The sequence below is a fragment of the Monodelphis domestica genome, chromosome 7 (genome assembly GCF_027887165.1).
Source record: "Monodelphis domestica isolate mMonDom1 chromosome 7, mMonDom1.pri, whole genome shotgun sequence".
Taxonomy (NCBI): domain Eukaryota; kingdom Metazoa; phylum Chordata; class Mammalia; order Didelphimorphia; family Didelphidae; genus Monodelphis; species Monodelphis domestica.
The window spans coordinates 218,548,157-218,564,869 of record NC_077233.1 but is presented as its reverse complement, the minus strand read 5'-3'; the positions used below and the strand labels follow the sequence as shown (position 1 = coordinate 218,564,869).

Sequence of the window (16,713 nt, the reverse complement as noted above, 5' to 3'; positions counted from 1 at the left end):
CATTATTATCTTGGTAGGGACTGAGGTTCAAGCAAGAGGTCCTAGAGATAAATCAAGAATTATCAATTTCTCTGTCTTCAGCAGTCAGATTTTGAGGTTCCCTATTACTACTTTATCATGTCTATATGACACCACACTCCTGACTATTTTACTATCAGCTTCCAGAACTCATCATCCATTTCCTTTTTCTGGTCAGTAGTTTATTCTCAATATGTCACCAATTCCATCTTTACTATTTAGATTAACTTGCTGGCTCCAATTCAAGGATTTCCTCTTGGAACTTTACATACTATCCCATGATCCCTCTTATCTAGTCTGTCCCTTTTGATTAGGGTCATACCCTTCCATAGACACATTATAGTCATGAATCACAACCCAGTAAGTCTCAGTGATATGAGATCAAATTCATTTTATTGCATTAAGATCTCTAGTTTAGTTTACTACTCATAATCTGAGAAATCATATAGAGAAACCCAAGTATTATTACAATATGTCCTCCTTGATACTATCTCTGGCAAGTTTCTGGGTCTTTCCACTAACAGTTTTCTTCAAATGCTATATAGCTTTCACTCTCTGCTGTATCCAGACAGAAAGCAGTTAATTTTCTTTTTCCCTATCCACTTTCAACTTAAAGCCCCCTTAATCATAAATATAAACTTCCAGACAAGTAACCTGTGTTTTTTCATGGTCTTTGTTAGATGTAGTCCATCCCTAGCCAAGAGTTCAATATTCCTATACTTGGTCCTGATTTCTCACAAGATCATATTAATTAGCTTGCTTGCCATGTTTGCTTTTCTTTTCTGAAGCCCCTAAAAATCATCTGTTTTTCTAGGATCTTTGGTTTCTTGCCTAGCATGTCAGCATTCCTACAGATCCTTTCTACTTTTTTGGGGGTAGCATCATATGTCCCTACAAAAACTCTGAAAAATTAATAATATTTATCAGAGTGAACAAGTTCCAGAAACCAAAGAGATAATGACTTCTAACACCGGAACCATGTCTTTTTCCACTGAATCATACTGTCTCTCCAGATTAACTGTCTCATTGGAAAGTGAAAAGGAAAGAAAACATACAAGCGGGAGTTGGTGATAGGAGGCAAAAAGCAGATATCCAACAGCCCCTCCTCTCACCATGTTTCCCTTAACTTAAAAAAAAAAAAGGACAAGCCCAAAGAAATAATAAGGAAAAAGACTTGTACAAAAATATTCATAGCTGCGCTCTTTGTGGTGGCAAAAAATTGGAAAATGAGGGGATGCCCTTCAATTGGGGAATGGATGAACAAATTGTGGTATATGTTGGTGATGGAATACTATTGTGCTAAAAGGAATAATAAAGTGGAGGAATTCCATGTGAACTGGAACAACCTCCAGGAAGTGATGCAGAGTGAGAGGAGTAGAACCAGGAGAACATTGTACACAGAGACACTGGCACAATCAAATATAATGACTTCTCTACTAGTAAGCAATGCAGTAATCCAGGACAATTCTGAGGGCCTTATGAGAAAGAATGCTACACATATTGAGAGAAATATCTGTGGGAGAAGAAACACAGAAGAAAAACAACTGCTTGAATACATGGGTTGAGGGGATATGGCTGGGGATGTAGACTCTGAATGAACATCCTAGTGCAAACATCAACAGCATGGAAATAGGTTCTGATCAAGGACACAAGTAATACCCAATGAAATTGTGTGTTGGCTGTGGGAAGGGTGGGTGGAGGGGAGGGGGGAAAATATTGTGATTATTGTAACCAAGGAATAATGGTCTAAATTGACTAAAGAAATTAATTAAATTAAAAAACAAAAACAAACAAAAAAGGACAAGCAATTCAGTTGTCCTACAATACAATCTCTCTATACCTTACATAGAGAAGACCCCCAACTACCAAGGAGTATGATAAGAATAGCAAGGATAAATTAGAGTCAAGTCTGCCAAAGTTCCAGGAATTTCCCTAGTCACTCAGTATTGAGTATGTTTTGTTTGGTTGAGAAAATGGAAACGAGCTAGCAATCTATTTCCCATGAAAATTCTTTCTTTTTCTTTAAAAGCCATGTTTTGGCTACTTTGCACCATCATCCTGATAATCTGTCCAGACTTTTCAAACTATACTGAGTTTAAAACAAAAACAAAATAATCTTTCTTACAAAGCATAAGAGTACTGGAATTCAACAATTTCCAAAGAAAGCAAAACCCCTGCATCTGATAAGATCAGAGAACGTCACTCTGCAAAATTGAAGCCAAAATGCAATAATACAAAATAAGTAAGATGAGCACACCAAAAAAGTAACACAAAAGGAGAAGAATATCATTTATAAGTATGTTATTGAAGAAATCCCAACATTTTATCAATAAAACACCAACATACACCTTAAACTACTGGATGTCTCTAATTCTAGATATACAATATCATTTCAGCTATTATTCTATACTCACTAAGCAACCTTCTCACTTTTTAATTTGGTTTCCTGAGTTAACTAAATAGAAAAGATTGCCTTTTACAGACAATTAGCACTTGGTGCTGCACCTAGATATATGATACACTGTAAATTAATAAATGAGAATATTGTTGCATACTTTAGTTTCCTATAAATTCAGTAATTTGTCTTCATAAACCCTTATACCCTGAATGAAGCAGTATAATAGTTTCTGAACCCATAAAAATAAGGCTCAAATCCCTAACTCTTAGTAAGACTGTCAATACAGTAGTATCTCTTTTATTTACAGTAGCAATACAGCCAAAATTCAAAAAGTTGTAACCTCAAAATTATTCAACCTATAAATAAAGTCTGAGACAGCTCTGAGCCAGTAACTATTTATTAAAGGAACTGGTTCCCTTCAACAAACAGAATCCCAGACCTTCGTCACAGTCTGAGACCCTGCCCCCATTCCCCATTCCAAAGAACAACATTTATAGTCTTTAAATCTTCAAACAACCTTCAGGATTTGTGCAATTTAAAATATACATTTTCACTAGTGGATTAAAATTAGACAGAAGCAGGGATGACTGCTACTAGTTCATTGGGCTGGAAAGGAGGCAGAGTCCCCAGGGTTAGAACATATAAGAAAGAAGAAACATCTGTCAAAGAATTGAGAAGGTTATGTTCTTCCTAAGGCTAACCAATCAGGTGAAGTTGTTGGGGATGCAGGACTCAGTCCCAAAACAGCCAGGGGCTTTCCATCTAACCTTATGATTTCTTGTGCCATGAGGAATAACCTTGTAACATCCTGTGCCATGAGTAACTCTGATAGTCAAAACTAGGGTGAGTGCCCTTTAAATGTGATCAATCAGGGGAATGTCCTTAGAACTGCCATAATCTAAAATGAAGAATACCTACTCAGCTGTTTAACAAACTAATTACTCATAATTGTATTATAAAATAAAAATTAGTTGATTATCCTTAACTTCATTAAATGTAGATTAATGTCTATTAGAGCAAAAGAATTATTCACTTCTTCTATGGAATCAAATTAAACTGAGTAATACCAAATGGAAATTAACACAGGGATAAAATGAGCAAGGGTCTATTCAAATAGAATAGGTAGCAAATTGTTTTTCACATGGACCTTGGAAAACACCTGAGGGGTCACTGAGTTCAAATTCACATTTTATCAATGAGGAAACTATGGTCCAGAGAAATTAAGCGATTTTTCCAAGGTATCAAAGGTAAAAAAGTTTAGATGGGGGCAGCTGGGTAGCTCAGTGAATTGAGAGCCAGGCCTAGAGAAGGGAGGTCCTAGGTTCAAATCTGGCCTCAGACACTTCCTAGCTGGGCAAGTCACTTGACCCCCATTGCCTAGCCCTTACCACTCTTCTGCCTTGGAGCCAATACTGACTCCAAGATGGAAGGTAAGGGTTTAAAAAAAAAAGTTTAGATTATCATTATAAATTAATTAGAATAATTAGATCATAAGGTCTTCCATTAGACTGCTAACTTCTTGAGAGCAGGGAGTTTGACAAAAGAGTATTATCTTTTGACTCATTGTATCCCCAGTACTCAGCACAGTGCCTAACAAACAGTAGGTATTTTAATAAATGTTTGATTGACTGAAATAAGCGACACAGGTGGGATCTGAGGCCACTCCCTGACTGTAAACTAAACTCACTTCCCCTAACAACCATATGATAACTTTAACCTGAAAACTGTCCTATTATGCAGCATCCAAAATTCAAGATCCTGATTTCACTTTCACTTTCAAATGGCCTCCTCTAAAATAATCCCTTCCACAAGAAGGCACAAATTTCTCAAATTAATTTAAATCTCAGTCATAATAATTGATTCCAAGAACAACTCAAGAAGAGGCTGCTTTGTTGAGGTAGCAGGGAGGAGGGAAATGCACAAGGCACAATGTGTCTGTTAGGCAGACAAGACTAAGGAACACATTTCAGATTCTTAGTTTCCCAGACAGGAACAGGAAACCAAGTGTAAGATTCTCATTACTGAAGCAACACTGGTCCAGGGGGAGTGAACTCTTGGAGCTGGCCTTAAAATGCACATAAAACAAAAATCAACCAAAACCTTTAGTTTGCTAATGCTCTGAACCCTTCCAGGGCTGCAACAGTATCTTCACCAATGCAAAGTCAGGAGACTAGACTTCAAAATCACAAAGGCAAGTGTGCCACCTAGTGGAAAGACATGGCTTCCCAAAATTCTAAGTAGAGACTAAAAAAGCTAAATTGGGTGGGCTCTGAAACTGAACATTAAGGGCCCAAAATAAGTCAGCTAAAATTTTCTAAGAGTTGTTCGGTTTTGCTTTCATAAAGCAATTACACAACATAAAAGCTAAGATATTTGGAGACCAAACAAAATTCAAAGCTGTTCTGTGCATATATTTTATTACCTACTCAGAACTGAGAAAATCTTTACAAAACATTTTATGAATTCTATTCTGCTGCCCTAGCAGGCTGTCTTTGGACCCAGAGAAAATTGATAAATGTTTTAAAAATAGAAATCACTGCAATAAGTGCCTCTTAGAACTCAATATAATATACTTGTCAAATCTATTCATTCCACTCTCATTCCCAATGCTACTTTAATGCTTTCTAACTGGTTCTCTTGATTATATTTTTTTCTTTCCTCTGTCCCTTTATTTTTTTCCTCTTTTTAAAACCTTTAAACCTCCACCTTTGGTCTTAGAATAGATCAGTTTCAAGATAGAAAAGCAGTAAGGTCTATGCAATTGGGGTTAAGTGACTTATTCAAGATCACACATGTAGGAAGTATCTGAGGCTAAATTTGAACCCAGGATCTCCCTCCTCAAAGCCTGCTTCTCTCTTCGAGGAGCCACTTTGCTCCTGTTCTGCCCCCTTTCAATCCATTCTATACATTTCTACTAAGCTGATGTTCCCAAGAGCAATTTCCACAAGAATAGTTTTACTTTTGTCATATTCCCAGCTCCTAGCAGAGTACCTGCCCTTAATATGTAATTGTTTTGCAACTCTAAGCTCATACGCATTCACACACGCACACACACACACCCCAATCCCACAATCTCTTAAGAACTCTCAATAAATATTACCCAAACTTGGGAAGGAACGTGAGGTAGATCAGATAACGTAACCAAAAGGTACCATTTCCAAGCATAGCAAGTAGAAACCTCTGAAGCAATTCAAGAGTATAAGGAGGGAGGAAGGGAGGGAGGGAGGGAGGGAGAGAGAGAGAGAGAGAGAGAGGGAGGGGGAGAGGGAGAGGGAGAGGGAGAGGGAAAGAGAGAGAGAGAGAGACAGGAAGAAAGAAAGAAAGAAAGAAAGAAAGAAAGAAAGAAAGAAAGAAAGAAAGAAAGAAAGAAAGAAAGAAAGAAAGAAAGAAAGAAAGAAAGAAAGAAAGAAAGAAAGAAAGAAAGAAAGAAAGAAAGAAAGAAAGAAAGAAAGAAAGAAAGAAAGAAAGAAAGAAAGAAAGAAAGAAAGAAAGAAAGGAAAAAGAGAGAGGAGGGAGGGAGGGAGGGAGGGAGGAAGGAAGGAAGGAAGGAAGGAAGGAAGGAAGGAAGGAAGGAAGGAAGGAAGGAAGGAAGGAAGGAAGGAAGGAAGGAATGAAGGAAGGAAGGAACGAAGGAACGAAGGAAGGAACGAAGGAAGGAAGGAAGGAAGGAAGGAAGGAAGGAAGGAAGGAAGGAAGGAAGGAAGGAAGGAAGGAAGGAAGGAAGGAAGGAAGGAAGGAACGAAGGAACGAAGGAACGAAGGAAGGAAGGAAGGAAGGAAGGAAGGAAGGAAGGAAGGAAGGAAGGAAGGAAGGAAGGAAGGAAGGAAGGAAGGAAGGAAGGAAGGAAGGAGAAAAGCTGCAAGAATTCAAAGCAAAAGCTTCTAGGAAAAGACCACTTGCCAGTAGTGAAATTAGGAAATCTGGCAAAAAAGAAAAGATGACGACGACTTTCTTATGCTAGAGAAGATGATGATTTCCGAGTTTTTCCTGCTTTGAAACATCTGCATTCCTACTTCAAAATCTGTTGCCACCTATAGCCAAAACTAAGTGTCATCTTAGTCAATGGTATACTTTAATAAGAGTACAAGGAGAAGAAATCAATCCAGTATCTTTGCTAAGAAAACCTGAATGGGGTCCCAGAGTAGGAGATGACAGAAAACAACTGAGCAGCACTTTAATAAACATTTTTAATCATAAAAAAAATGTATCCAAATTCCTTAGCATGCCATTCAAGAGTCTCAACCAAAAGGCCAAAGCTATCTCACAAAATACTCCCCTCTACAAATCTTCTACATACTAGAATTGGTATAACCATTAAACCCCAATTAATATACTATGTGAGTCCTCTAATAAGCAAGTTATAAATTGTAAAAAAAAAAAATACAAACCTAAGACAAGAGTGAAAAGAGAACAGGCATTGGCATTGGGAAATCTAGAGTCAGATACTCACTCTTTTCCTTATAATCTATACTTGATCAATCTGAGCCTCAGCATTCTTTTTTTTTTCTAAAACAATATTTTATTTGGTCATTTCAAAACATTATTCATTGGAGACAAAGATAATTTTCTTCCCCCACCACCACCTATCCCATAGCCAACGCGCAATCCCACTGGGTTTCACATGTGTTCTTGATTTGAAACCATTTCCATGTTGTTGGTATTTGCATTAGTGTTCATTTAGAGTCTCTCCTCAATCATGTCCCCTCAACCCCTGTAGTCAAGCAGTTGCTTTTCCTCGGTGTTTTTACTCCCACAGTTTGTCCTCTGCTTGTGGATAGTGTTTTTTCTCCTAGATCCCTGCAGATTGTTCAGGGACATTGAATTGTTCCTAATGGAGAAGTCCATTACCTTCGATTGTACCACAGTGTTTCAGTCTCTGTGTACAATGTTTTCCTGGTTCTGCTCCTTTTGCTCTGTCTCCATGGAATTCCTCCACTTTATTATTCCTTTTAGCACACTAGTATTCCATCACCAACATATAACACAATTTGTTCAGCCATTCTCCAATTGAAGGGCATCCCTTCATTTTCCAATTTTTGGCCACCACAAAGAGTGCAGCGAGCTTCAGCATTCTTAAAGATAAAGTCAGAAGGCTAACCTAAAAATTAGAGACAACAAAAATTGGAAATGGACTGCCTCAAAAGGTGATAAGATTCCTCCCATGCGGAGATCATCAAACAGAAACTGAATGATCACTTGTCAAGTTGGAGTGTCTTTGGGTAGGGACTGCAATCCAATGGCCAAGAGCAACTAGGTGGCTCAATGGACAGAGAACCAGACCTAGATTCAAATTTAACCTCAGACACTTCCTTGCTGTGTGACTCTGGGCAAGTAATTTAACCTCAATTGCCTAGCCCTTACAACTATTTTACCATAGAACCAATAATTAGTATTGATTCTAAATAGAAGGGACGAAGGGAAGAAGAGAGTGAGAGGGAAGAGAGGAAGAAAAGGAAATCTAATGGCCAACTGTGGTCCCATCTACATTTAAATTCTGTCCCTTCATGATCTGTAAAGTTTCTTCCCATGAACCAAACAGAAAGCACTAATTCAGCACTTAATAGACCAGAGCACATGGGGAGGGGGCTAAGAAAGCCCAAAAAAGTCTTTTTTTCTCAAGGAGCAATTTATTTCAGAAAGGATTTGTAGTTGTAGAGACAGAGAAACTCCTCTGCCAGCATTTTGTGACAGCATAGACTGAAGTTCAGCTTCTTGTTTATAGAAGACTCCAATCTCTCATTAAATTTGGAGACTGTTCATTTAAAAAGATTTGCATTGATCTTTTTTGTTTTTGCATTACCATTATGTCCCAAAATACTCCCAGAAAGTCTCTCTTCTAACATTTCCAGATCTGGACCAATCATAGGTCACTAACTGTTTCTATGATTCCTTCATCATTTTCTCTTCCCATATGTTATTATTGTTGCCAATTTACTCAGTGAGGTGAAATCTCAGCATTGTTTTAATTTATATTTTTATTAGTGATTTGAAACAATATTTCACATATTAATACTTTGCAGTTCTTTGGTGTGCTACTTTTATGTATTTGGCAACTCATCTGTTGCTGAGTAACTTTTTGTCATATATTTCTGTTAGAGACTGATTTCTAGAAAGAAAAATGTGGCTACCTGTTTTTAGAGCCGTCTCCACCCCCGCACCCCACATCTTCCTTCTTTTCTGTTTCCCTGTATCTAGAGGTCACTTTATTGGGTTTTTTTTTATCTAATTCAATAACTCAATTGATCTTATGATAGATTCCTGTCCACTAGGTAACTGTAGACTCTTAATGGAATCCTTATATTATCAGACTTTGTCTTCTAACTCTGGCTCCTAATATTGACATCATTAAACACCTACTAAGCATGCTTTTATGTGCTAGGTGTTAAAGATAAGATAGAATCTCAGATGTGGTCTTTTTCTTCTAGAAGCTGAAGTGACAGGGAGAGATATTTTAAGATAAGAGATAATAAGTGACATCAATGTATAATAGTTCTGAGTGGAGAAAGATCACCATGGACTCTGTGGTAAGCAGGGAGAAGGCTTCCTAGAGAAGACTGGAGTTTGGTTTCACTGAAAGATAGCACTTAAAAAGAGAATCAACCAAACAATAAGTACCATGTGTCTGGCAATACAAAGAAAACGAAGGGGAGAAGGGGAGGAAGGAGAGCATTCCAATTATAACACACTGATACAAAGATAAAAAGATGGGAAATAATGTTGTGTGAAGGAAAGTATCAAGACCAGTATGGATATGAAAACTATATAGGGAAGAAAATTGGAAAGATAGGAAGGGATCTAGTTGTGGAAAACTTTAGACACCATCTAGAAATATCTAATCATATTTGATTAGGTTACCTAATGAAATTAGGATGATTATTTGATGACTTTAGGACCATAGCTATAATGCGAGGAGATAACAGTTTTAATTAGAGTTTATAATTATTATTGTTATAATGGGGTTGCAAAGGAGGGTTAACATGGACACACTCACTTAAAGGAAACCATTTTGGCTATCATATAAAGGATGGATTAGAGTAGGGAGAGCCGAGGAAGGCAAAACAAATTACGAACCTACCACAACTGATCAGGCCAGAGGTGTGTTAAGGGTTAATTTTGGTAGGAGTTTGACAAAAATGAGAACTATTTGATAAACACACTAAATTTAATTTAAACGAAGTTCAGAGAGGAAATAGAAAGGAGGAGCGTGAGACTATTATTCTAATACTTTATGACTATGCCTAAAATCCTACATAAAATGTCTAAAAAAAACCTAAACTAACTGACTTCAAAGACAGGTCCCTCTGCCTGACATATTCCAGGCCTATATATCTACACCTTCTACCTAAATTTATATACTACCTACCTACCTAAGCTAATCAATAATCATTAATCATCTACAATCTCCTTAAATCCGTTTCTCTCTTCCAACTGTCAGAAACACAGAGCTCCTGCTCTCTAGGAAATCCTGAGGCAAAAGTCCTGAGGAAAAAAGCCCAACTGTCACCTCATTCCTTCCTTATATATCTTCCTCATCTCCTAGGTAACAGAATCTTCAGCTCTCTCTCACAAAAGTCTGTCAGTGCTATTCTCAGCTCTGCCGCTCTTACTTAGAAATTCTGCTCTTAAAGAGACAGACAGAGTTTAAGAAAATTCCTTGAACAGGTGATAATGACCTGAATTAGAGTATTGGCTCTCTAAGTAGAGAGAAGGGATCACATACAAGAGATGCTGTGGAAATACAAAAGACAAGATTTAGTAACATATTGAAAATGTGGTAGAGGGGAGTAAGAGCGAGAAGTTTTAGATGATATGTGTGTTTTAAACCTGGCTTCCTAGAAGGATATTAATATCCTCAAAAGTAATAAGGTGATTAGGTTGCTCAGGGGGTTGCCAGCCAGGCCTAGATAGGAGTTGCTATGTTCAAATCTACCCTGGACAAGTCATTTAACCCCCAATTCCATTAAAAAGTAATAAGGAAGCTTAAAAGAGGAGGAGCAAGTTTGGAGAAAACGATAATGAAGGAGTTGTTTTGGATGTGATGAATTGGAGATGCCAACTGACTTTACTAACCAGATATCCCTTCTTGTCTTAAAACTCAACAAGCATGTAAAAACAAAAAGCCCTTTCAACACTCCATGCCTTCCCACTGTTCTCATGACTAACTAAAAATGTTAAGGCTAGCCTCTCCATAGAGATTTAAAGGAAAAAAATATGGTAAAAGCCTTTCAGTAAGCTATTCAGAAGAAGGCTTATGAAATTAGAAATTAGGCAGCAAAGAGATCAACATGAGAGAAAGTAGTTATAGAACCACTAGAGGAACTCATCTCCTGGAGCCAAATCTGGTCTCAGATACTTCATAGCTATGCAACCCCAAATGCCAAGCCCTTGCGACTTTTCTGCCTTGGAATTCATACCTACTATGGATTCTGAGACAGAAAGTAAGAGTTTAATGAAAAAAAAAGAGGTATTAAAAAAAAAGAAAGCCCTGTGGCAATAGGTAGATGGAACTAGAAATAGGAAGCAATGAAAAGGCTTGTAGCTGCATCTTCTTCCTCCTCTCTCTTATTAATAAAGAAACTCGACTCATATTATATTGACTCTAGGATGAACTTCAAGAGACGTGCCATCCAGCAGTTCCCAATCCCAATGGGATTCTGGACTCCATTCTGCCTCTCTTCTACTTACTAGCTGGCAATTAGGCAGGCTGAAGTTGGCAAAGAGGATCACTACAGGGGTCTGATTAGATCAATAATTTCCCATTATACTTTTACCCTTGTGTCCCAGACTGGAAAAAAAAAAAAGGATGTTATTCAAGCCATAAGAAGTAGGCCTAAAAACTCAGCCCAACTCCACTTGTTATAATCACAAGGAAGAAATGATTTTCTGGAGACCTTTTCTGTATATATAAAAAAGAATCCTTTAACAATACTAAACAATGTGGTGCAATCAAATACCTTGCTAACACATTGTAGCGAATATTCTGATTTTAAACGAAGATGTTATTAGACTTCAAGAAGAGTCATTTGGTTACATTTTTCCCCCACAGTGAAATTACCTCATTAAACCTGAACAGCAGGAAGTAAAAGCTTCTCCACCAACAGCTGACAGAAAAACTTTGCTGGGACAGACTATAAAGAACAAACCCCTTTTCCTTCTAAAGGGGAAGACTGTAAAACATCATAACTACTCTTCTGCTAGCATGTTCTGGGCCCAATAGGAGGGAATAAAGGCAAGTGGTCAAAGGGAAAATGGGGTATGAGGAATGAAGGGACAATTTATAAACTTTATATTATTATAAATTTATAAAAATAAGGCAAATGGTCCTCACATTTTTTAAACACATAAACAAATAATTGGGTACTCATATTTTGGCTTCAACACACCAGATAGTCTATAAAACCTGAAATTTGTTCATGATGGCTTGGGCCTCTCTAAAAGAAACCCATACACTACTCCCAAATTCTCCCTTTCCTTCAGTCTTTTTTTTTCTTTAAATTTTTTAAACCCTTGCCTTCCATCTTAGTATCAATACTGTGTTCTAAGGCAAAAAATGGTAAGGGATAGGCAATGGGGGTTAAGTGACTTGCCCAGGGTCACACAGCTAGGAAGTAGCTGAGGTCAAATTTGAACTCAAGACCTCCTGTCTTCAGGTCTGGTTCTCCATCCACTAAGCCACCCAGCTGCCCCTTCCTTCAGTCTTAAGAGTCACTAAGTTACCATCTAATCTTTCCTCCTCATTCTTAATTTTTCCATACTTAGGAAGAGATAATAGAAAGTCAGAGTCTATGTACAAAATTAGCTTTTCTTCTTTATGACTTCTCCCATCTCTTTTTAAATATTTATTAAATAAACTGCAGTGTGTCACAGTGGAGAGAGGTGGCTTTGGAGTCAAAAGAATGTAGGTTCAAGTCCTCCCTGTGTCACATACCTTAGTTGTGTGACCCTGGGCAAGTCATATGACCTCAACCTAAAGCAGTTCTCTATGATTATAGATGGCAACTATTGCAGGTCTGAATTAGCAAAGGAAGATCACAAGAGCTCTTGATTCTGATGAAAATTCAAGTATGGTCAAAAGAATACAATCAGACAGGTATTACGGATCCTTAGCAAAGGACCTGATTTTTAGAATCTGAGAATACATCTAGATGATTAAAGCTAGAAGAGACCTCAAGAGATCCAGGCCAACACCCTAATTTTAAAGATGAAACAACTGAAGCCCAAATGGTTAAACTGCTTATCTGAGTAACAGTGGCAAAACTGACATCTGTACCAGTACCTTAGATTACCAATCTCATGCTATTTATACTATAATACACCATTAATAAAGCCTATCGTTGCTCAAGTTACTAGGAATATGTTTATTTAGAACCAAAGATTCATCAGGCAAGCTCCATCAGTCATGAAGCCATGTCAAGAGAACCAAAGGAAAGGAACAAATATGTTGGGCACACATGTGAAACAACTATGGGAGTTCACAACTATTACACAGGAAAAGAAAGCAAGAATCTATCTCAACAATCTGTACCACTGGAATATCCACATGCTAGGATCACAAACCAATCACAGTCAATATAAGCAAACTGTCAAAATAGATTTGACTCATTTCTTTTTTAGTATCTAATATTACAAACTACAAATTTAGTCCTTAAATTCCAAACATATTAAAAAAAAAACTTTAAAATGTGATTTATTACACTTCTGCTACCAAAATGTGTAGTTACCTAGTATCTACCTCTAACTTGGATCTTCATTGCTTCAAAATAATATTCCGATACTTCAAAAAGACTTTTTCTTTAAGGGTCAGGATTAACTCACCAAGCCACAAACTAACACACAAATTAATCAAAATCAAGATAGGTTGTTAAGATAACTGAATAATTCAGGGAAATCAAGGGATATGTCTCACAAAAAATGTTGTTTAAGCCATTACAGTTGTGAAAACTGAAAGAGAACATCCAGCATAATTTCACATACATTTATCACATACCTGATATTTAAGCCCATACTTTGGTCCATTCTCTCCCAACTTTTCAGCTTTTCCAGTAGTTTCTAAAGATCAAAGAAAGTATAATGTATAAAAACTGGTTCCTTCCAAATCAAATTCCAATAACAATCTCCCAGGCAACTCTCTAGGGCTATAGGTTGCATAGCAAATGTGGGAAGTTCCTTCCTGGAAGGTCTATTCGATTGATGAAATCATAAAGATGGTTCCCACAAGCCTTCTCACAACTGCCACTCTGTCTCCTCAAAAAAGAAAACTCAGCTCCTCACTAGCTTATTTCTTTATTCTCATGGCCTGAAAAATGCACTGTAAGATTTAAACCCCTGGGTCTGGCAGAAGAGATTATAAAAGCAGTTTCTTCTTATTTCTGGAAGAGGCCGGAGTCCCACAGCCACTACATCAAGAGTATCATAATGATTTTACCATCTTGCTGGAGACTTGAAGAATTTAAACAAACTAGAAAAAACACATTAGTGAATCTATCCATTAGTCATTTGCCACATGTCCTTCAATTGCATTAGGCCTGAAGAAATTTTAAATAGTTAGTCTTAATATAATTTAATAGCCTTGATATAATGAAACATTAATGGGATTGAACTAGGATTGAAGCATGATGGATTATAGTTTCTCCTGTTACATTACTAGACAATGTAGCAAAATTATAAATGTCAAGCCCTACTAGAAAGAAAAGAAACAGGACACTCCCAACCTACCCCTTTATAGAAATGAAGGTACACAAGTTTTGCCCAAAACACCCTGTTTTCAGTCTTTTTTGATGAATTGATTAGTTTTCCTCCTTTTTTTAACAGCTTGAAAAAATACTATTTGTTATATGGTATGGTTCTCTGGGAGTACCATCTGAGACATACTGGAGAAAACCATGAGGATGTGAAAAAGAGAAGACATCAATAAAAATTTAATTAAATAAAAGTTTCACTAACAAAACAGAAAAATAAAAGATGATGAAAAATTTCTCTTATAAAAAAATTGGCTCTGTAGTTGCATTAATTACATTAATTCATGAGTGTATCATTCATGGAGACATACTACAGATGTATGATAATAAGGGTCCCTTCAAGTTTAAGACTTTAAAATTTAGATTCAAAAATTGCTGATGCATATTACAAAAGAAAGACCAGTCTGAAGGAAACTATGGTCTATGTAATTATTAGGAAAAATAACTCAAAGAAAAAATATCTTTTATTCTTGTTACTAGAAGGAAAAGTTCATTCAAGATTGAGATTAAAAAAAAAAACAAGTGTTCAGTTTGAATCAATCAAACAAATCAAACGAGACTTAGGGTCCTAAAATTCAAAAAAGTTAAGATGGCAGGTAAGGAAATAATATTCAATGCACAGCATTCCTCTTAAAGATAAATCCTCACCTCCTTCTCTAATTCCAAGGCCACCATATCTTCCTGTAGCTTCTCATGACGTTCCAGTTTTCTCTGAAGTCCTTCTACTTCTTCTTTCAACAAGCCATTGTTCTCTTTCATTTCTCTGGTGGCAGCAGAGAGAAAATAAAGAAACAATCTGAATCAGCTCCAAAACTTGATCAGCAAATGAATATTATTATCTATCAAACCAAATGAGGACACTTGAGTTTCATTTAAATCTAGAAAATTAACTTATCAAATAATAGCAAATAATTAACCTTATCAAATCTATGGCATTCTAGGAGGGTCTAATAGCTTATTTCTTATAAATATACTCCAAGCTACTCTAAATTCAAAAGGATTACTGGGAGAGCTGAAAAGGAGTTTAGAAAAATAGGTGTCTGAAATAGGTGTCTACATCTTCTATAACTCCTATGACGATAAATTTCAAATTGATAAAACATTCAAATATATTATCCATCATTATGAATAAGAGAGACACTTATAATCAGACAAAAGAAATGAAAGATTACAAAAGACAAGAGAGTGTTGATTATACAATCTATTGCACCAATAAGATCAGAGCAGCTAGAATAAGATTAAAAAGTCATTGCATTAAATAACCTTATTAAGAGCCAAACAAAAAAAAAATCTATATGGAACTAACACAAATTTCTTAATTCGCTAGCAATTACCTAATAGGAAAGTAGTCAAAGAACATGAACAAAAAGTCTTCAAAGGAACTACAAAAAAAGAGGAAAAAACATTTTTAAAAATGTTCCAAATCACTAATAATCACATTAAAACTATCCTACTGGAGGACCTAGGTTCAAATCCCAGTAATGACACATTATTTCTGTAACCTTACAACTTCTTAAGTGACCTCTGGGGAAGTCATTTAAACTCTACAGACCTCAGTCTTCTGTGACATGAAGAGTTTGAATTAAATATCCTCCAAGGTCTCTTCCATCTTTATATCTAGACCCTATGATTCACTTCACACTCAAAATGATAAAAATTACAAAAATATGGGAAAACTCATTGAAAAAGGGGTTATAGACATACTAATTCAACTATTCCCTCTAACAATTTGGAATTATACAATAAAGTTATTCAATTGCTCAATTGGATTCAATTTGAATCCACTCAAAAATCCCATTTCTGAAACTATATCTCAAAATAGGTTATTGACAGAAAAAAGGCTCTGATGCAAAAAGGCTATTAGCAGCATTGCTCATAGTAATAAAAAGTAGAAAACACAAATGTTTACCTATTGGCTAGGGGAAATTTGAATAAATTATGGTATAGGAATATAACATAATTAGACCATAAGGGAAAAAAAGAATTAAGAGAAATATAGAAAGACATGTACAAACTGAAGTAGAATAAAGAAAGGATATAATACAAAATGACAACACTAAATAAAATCAACATGATTTCCTCTAGTGGAGTGCCACTGTACTATATCCTTGGTCCTGATTGGATGAAGGTACAGATTTTAATTAATCAATTTAATTAAACAAACATGCAGGGGGCAGCTGGGTAGCTCAGTAGATTGAGAGCCAGGCCTAGAGACGAGAGGTCCTAGGTTCAAATCTGGCCTCAGACACTTCCCAGGTGTGTGACCCTGGGCAAGTCACTTGACCCCCATTGCCTAGCCCTTACCACTCTTCTGCCTTGGAGCCAATACACAGTATTGACTCCAAGATGGAAGGTAAGGGGTTAAAAAAAATTAAAAATAAACAAACATGCATTAAGCACCTACTAGATACAAAGTACCTATATATTTTATACCACCTGCTAAAGATACAAAAATGAAACCAAATAATTCTTCGCCTCAAGGAGCTTATATCTACTGGAGAGGATTCAACTTACACAAACGGATGGGAAAAGAAACATACAGACTGAGATGAGAAGGAC

General features: G+C 36.5%; 1 protein-coding gene across 8 annotated transcripts in view; it reads right to left on the bottom strand.

Moving 5' to 3' along the window:
• Positions 1-16,713, bottom strand: part of MAD1L1 (mitotic arrest deficient 1 like 1) — a 999,035-nt gene that overhangs the window by 943,012 nt on the left and 39,310 nt on the right. For 4 of the 8 annotated variants that reach the window (XM_056804306.1, XM_056804308.1, XM_056804307.1 and 1 more), the window contains exons 8-10: positions 15,489-15,536; positions 14,803-14,917; positions 13,404-13,465 (exon numbers count right to left, since the gene is read on the bottom strand). The exons of 1 other annotated variant lie outside the window; for it this stretch is intronic. In XM_056804306.1, the coding sequence (XP_056660284.1) occupies positions 13,404-13,465; positions 14,803-14,917; positions 15,489-15,536 (225 nt within the window). The remainder of the gene's footprint in view (positions 1-13,403; positions 13,466-14,802; positions 14,918-15,488; positions 15,537-16,713) is intronic. 3 more of the 8 variants (XM_016423917.2, XM_001379007.4, XM_056804310.1) reach the window with 1 other exon arrangement.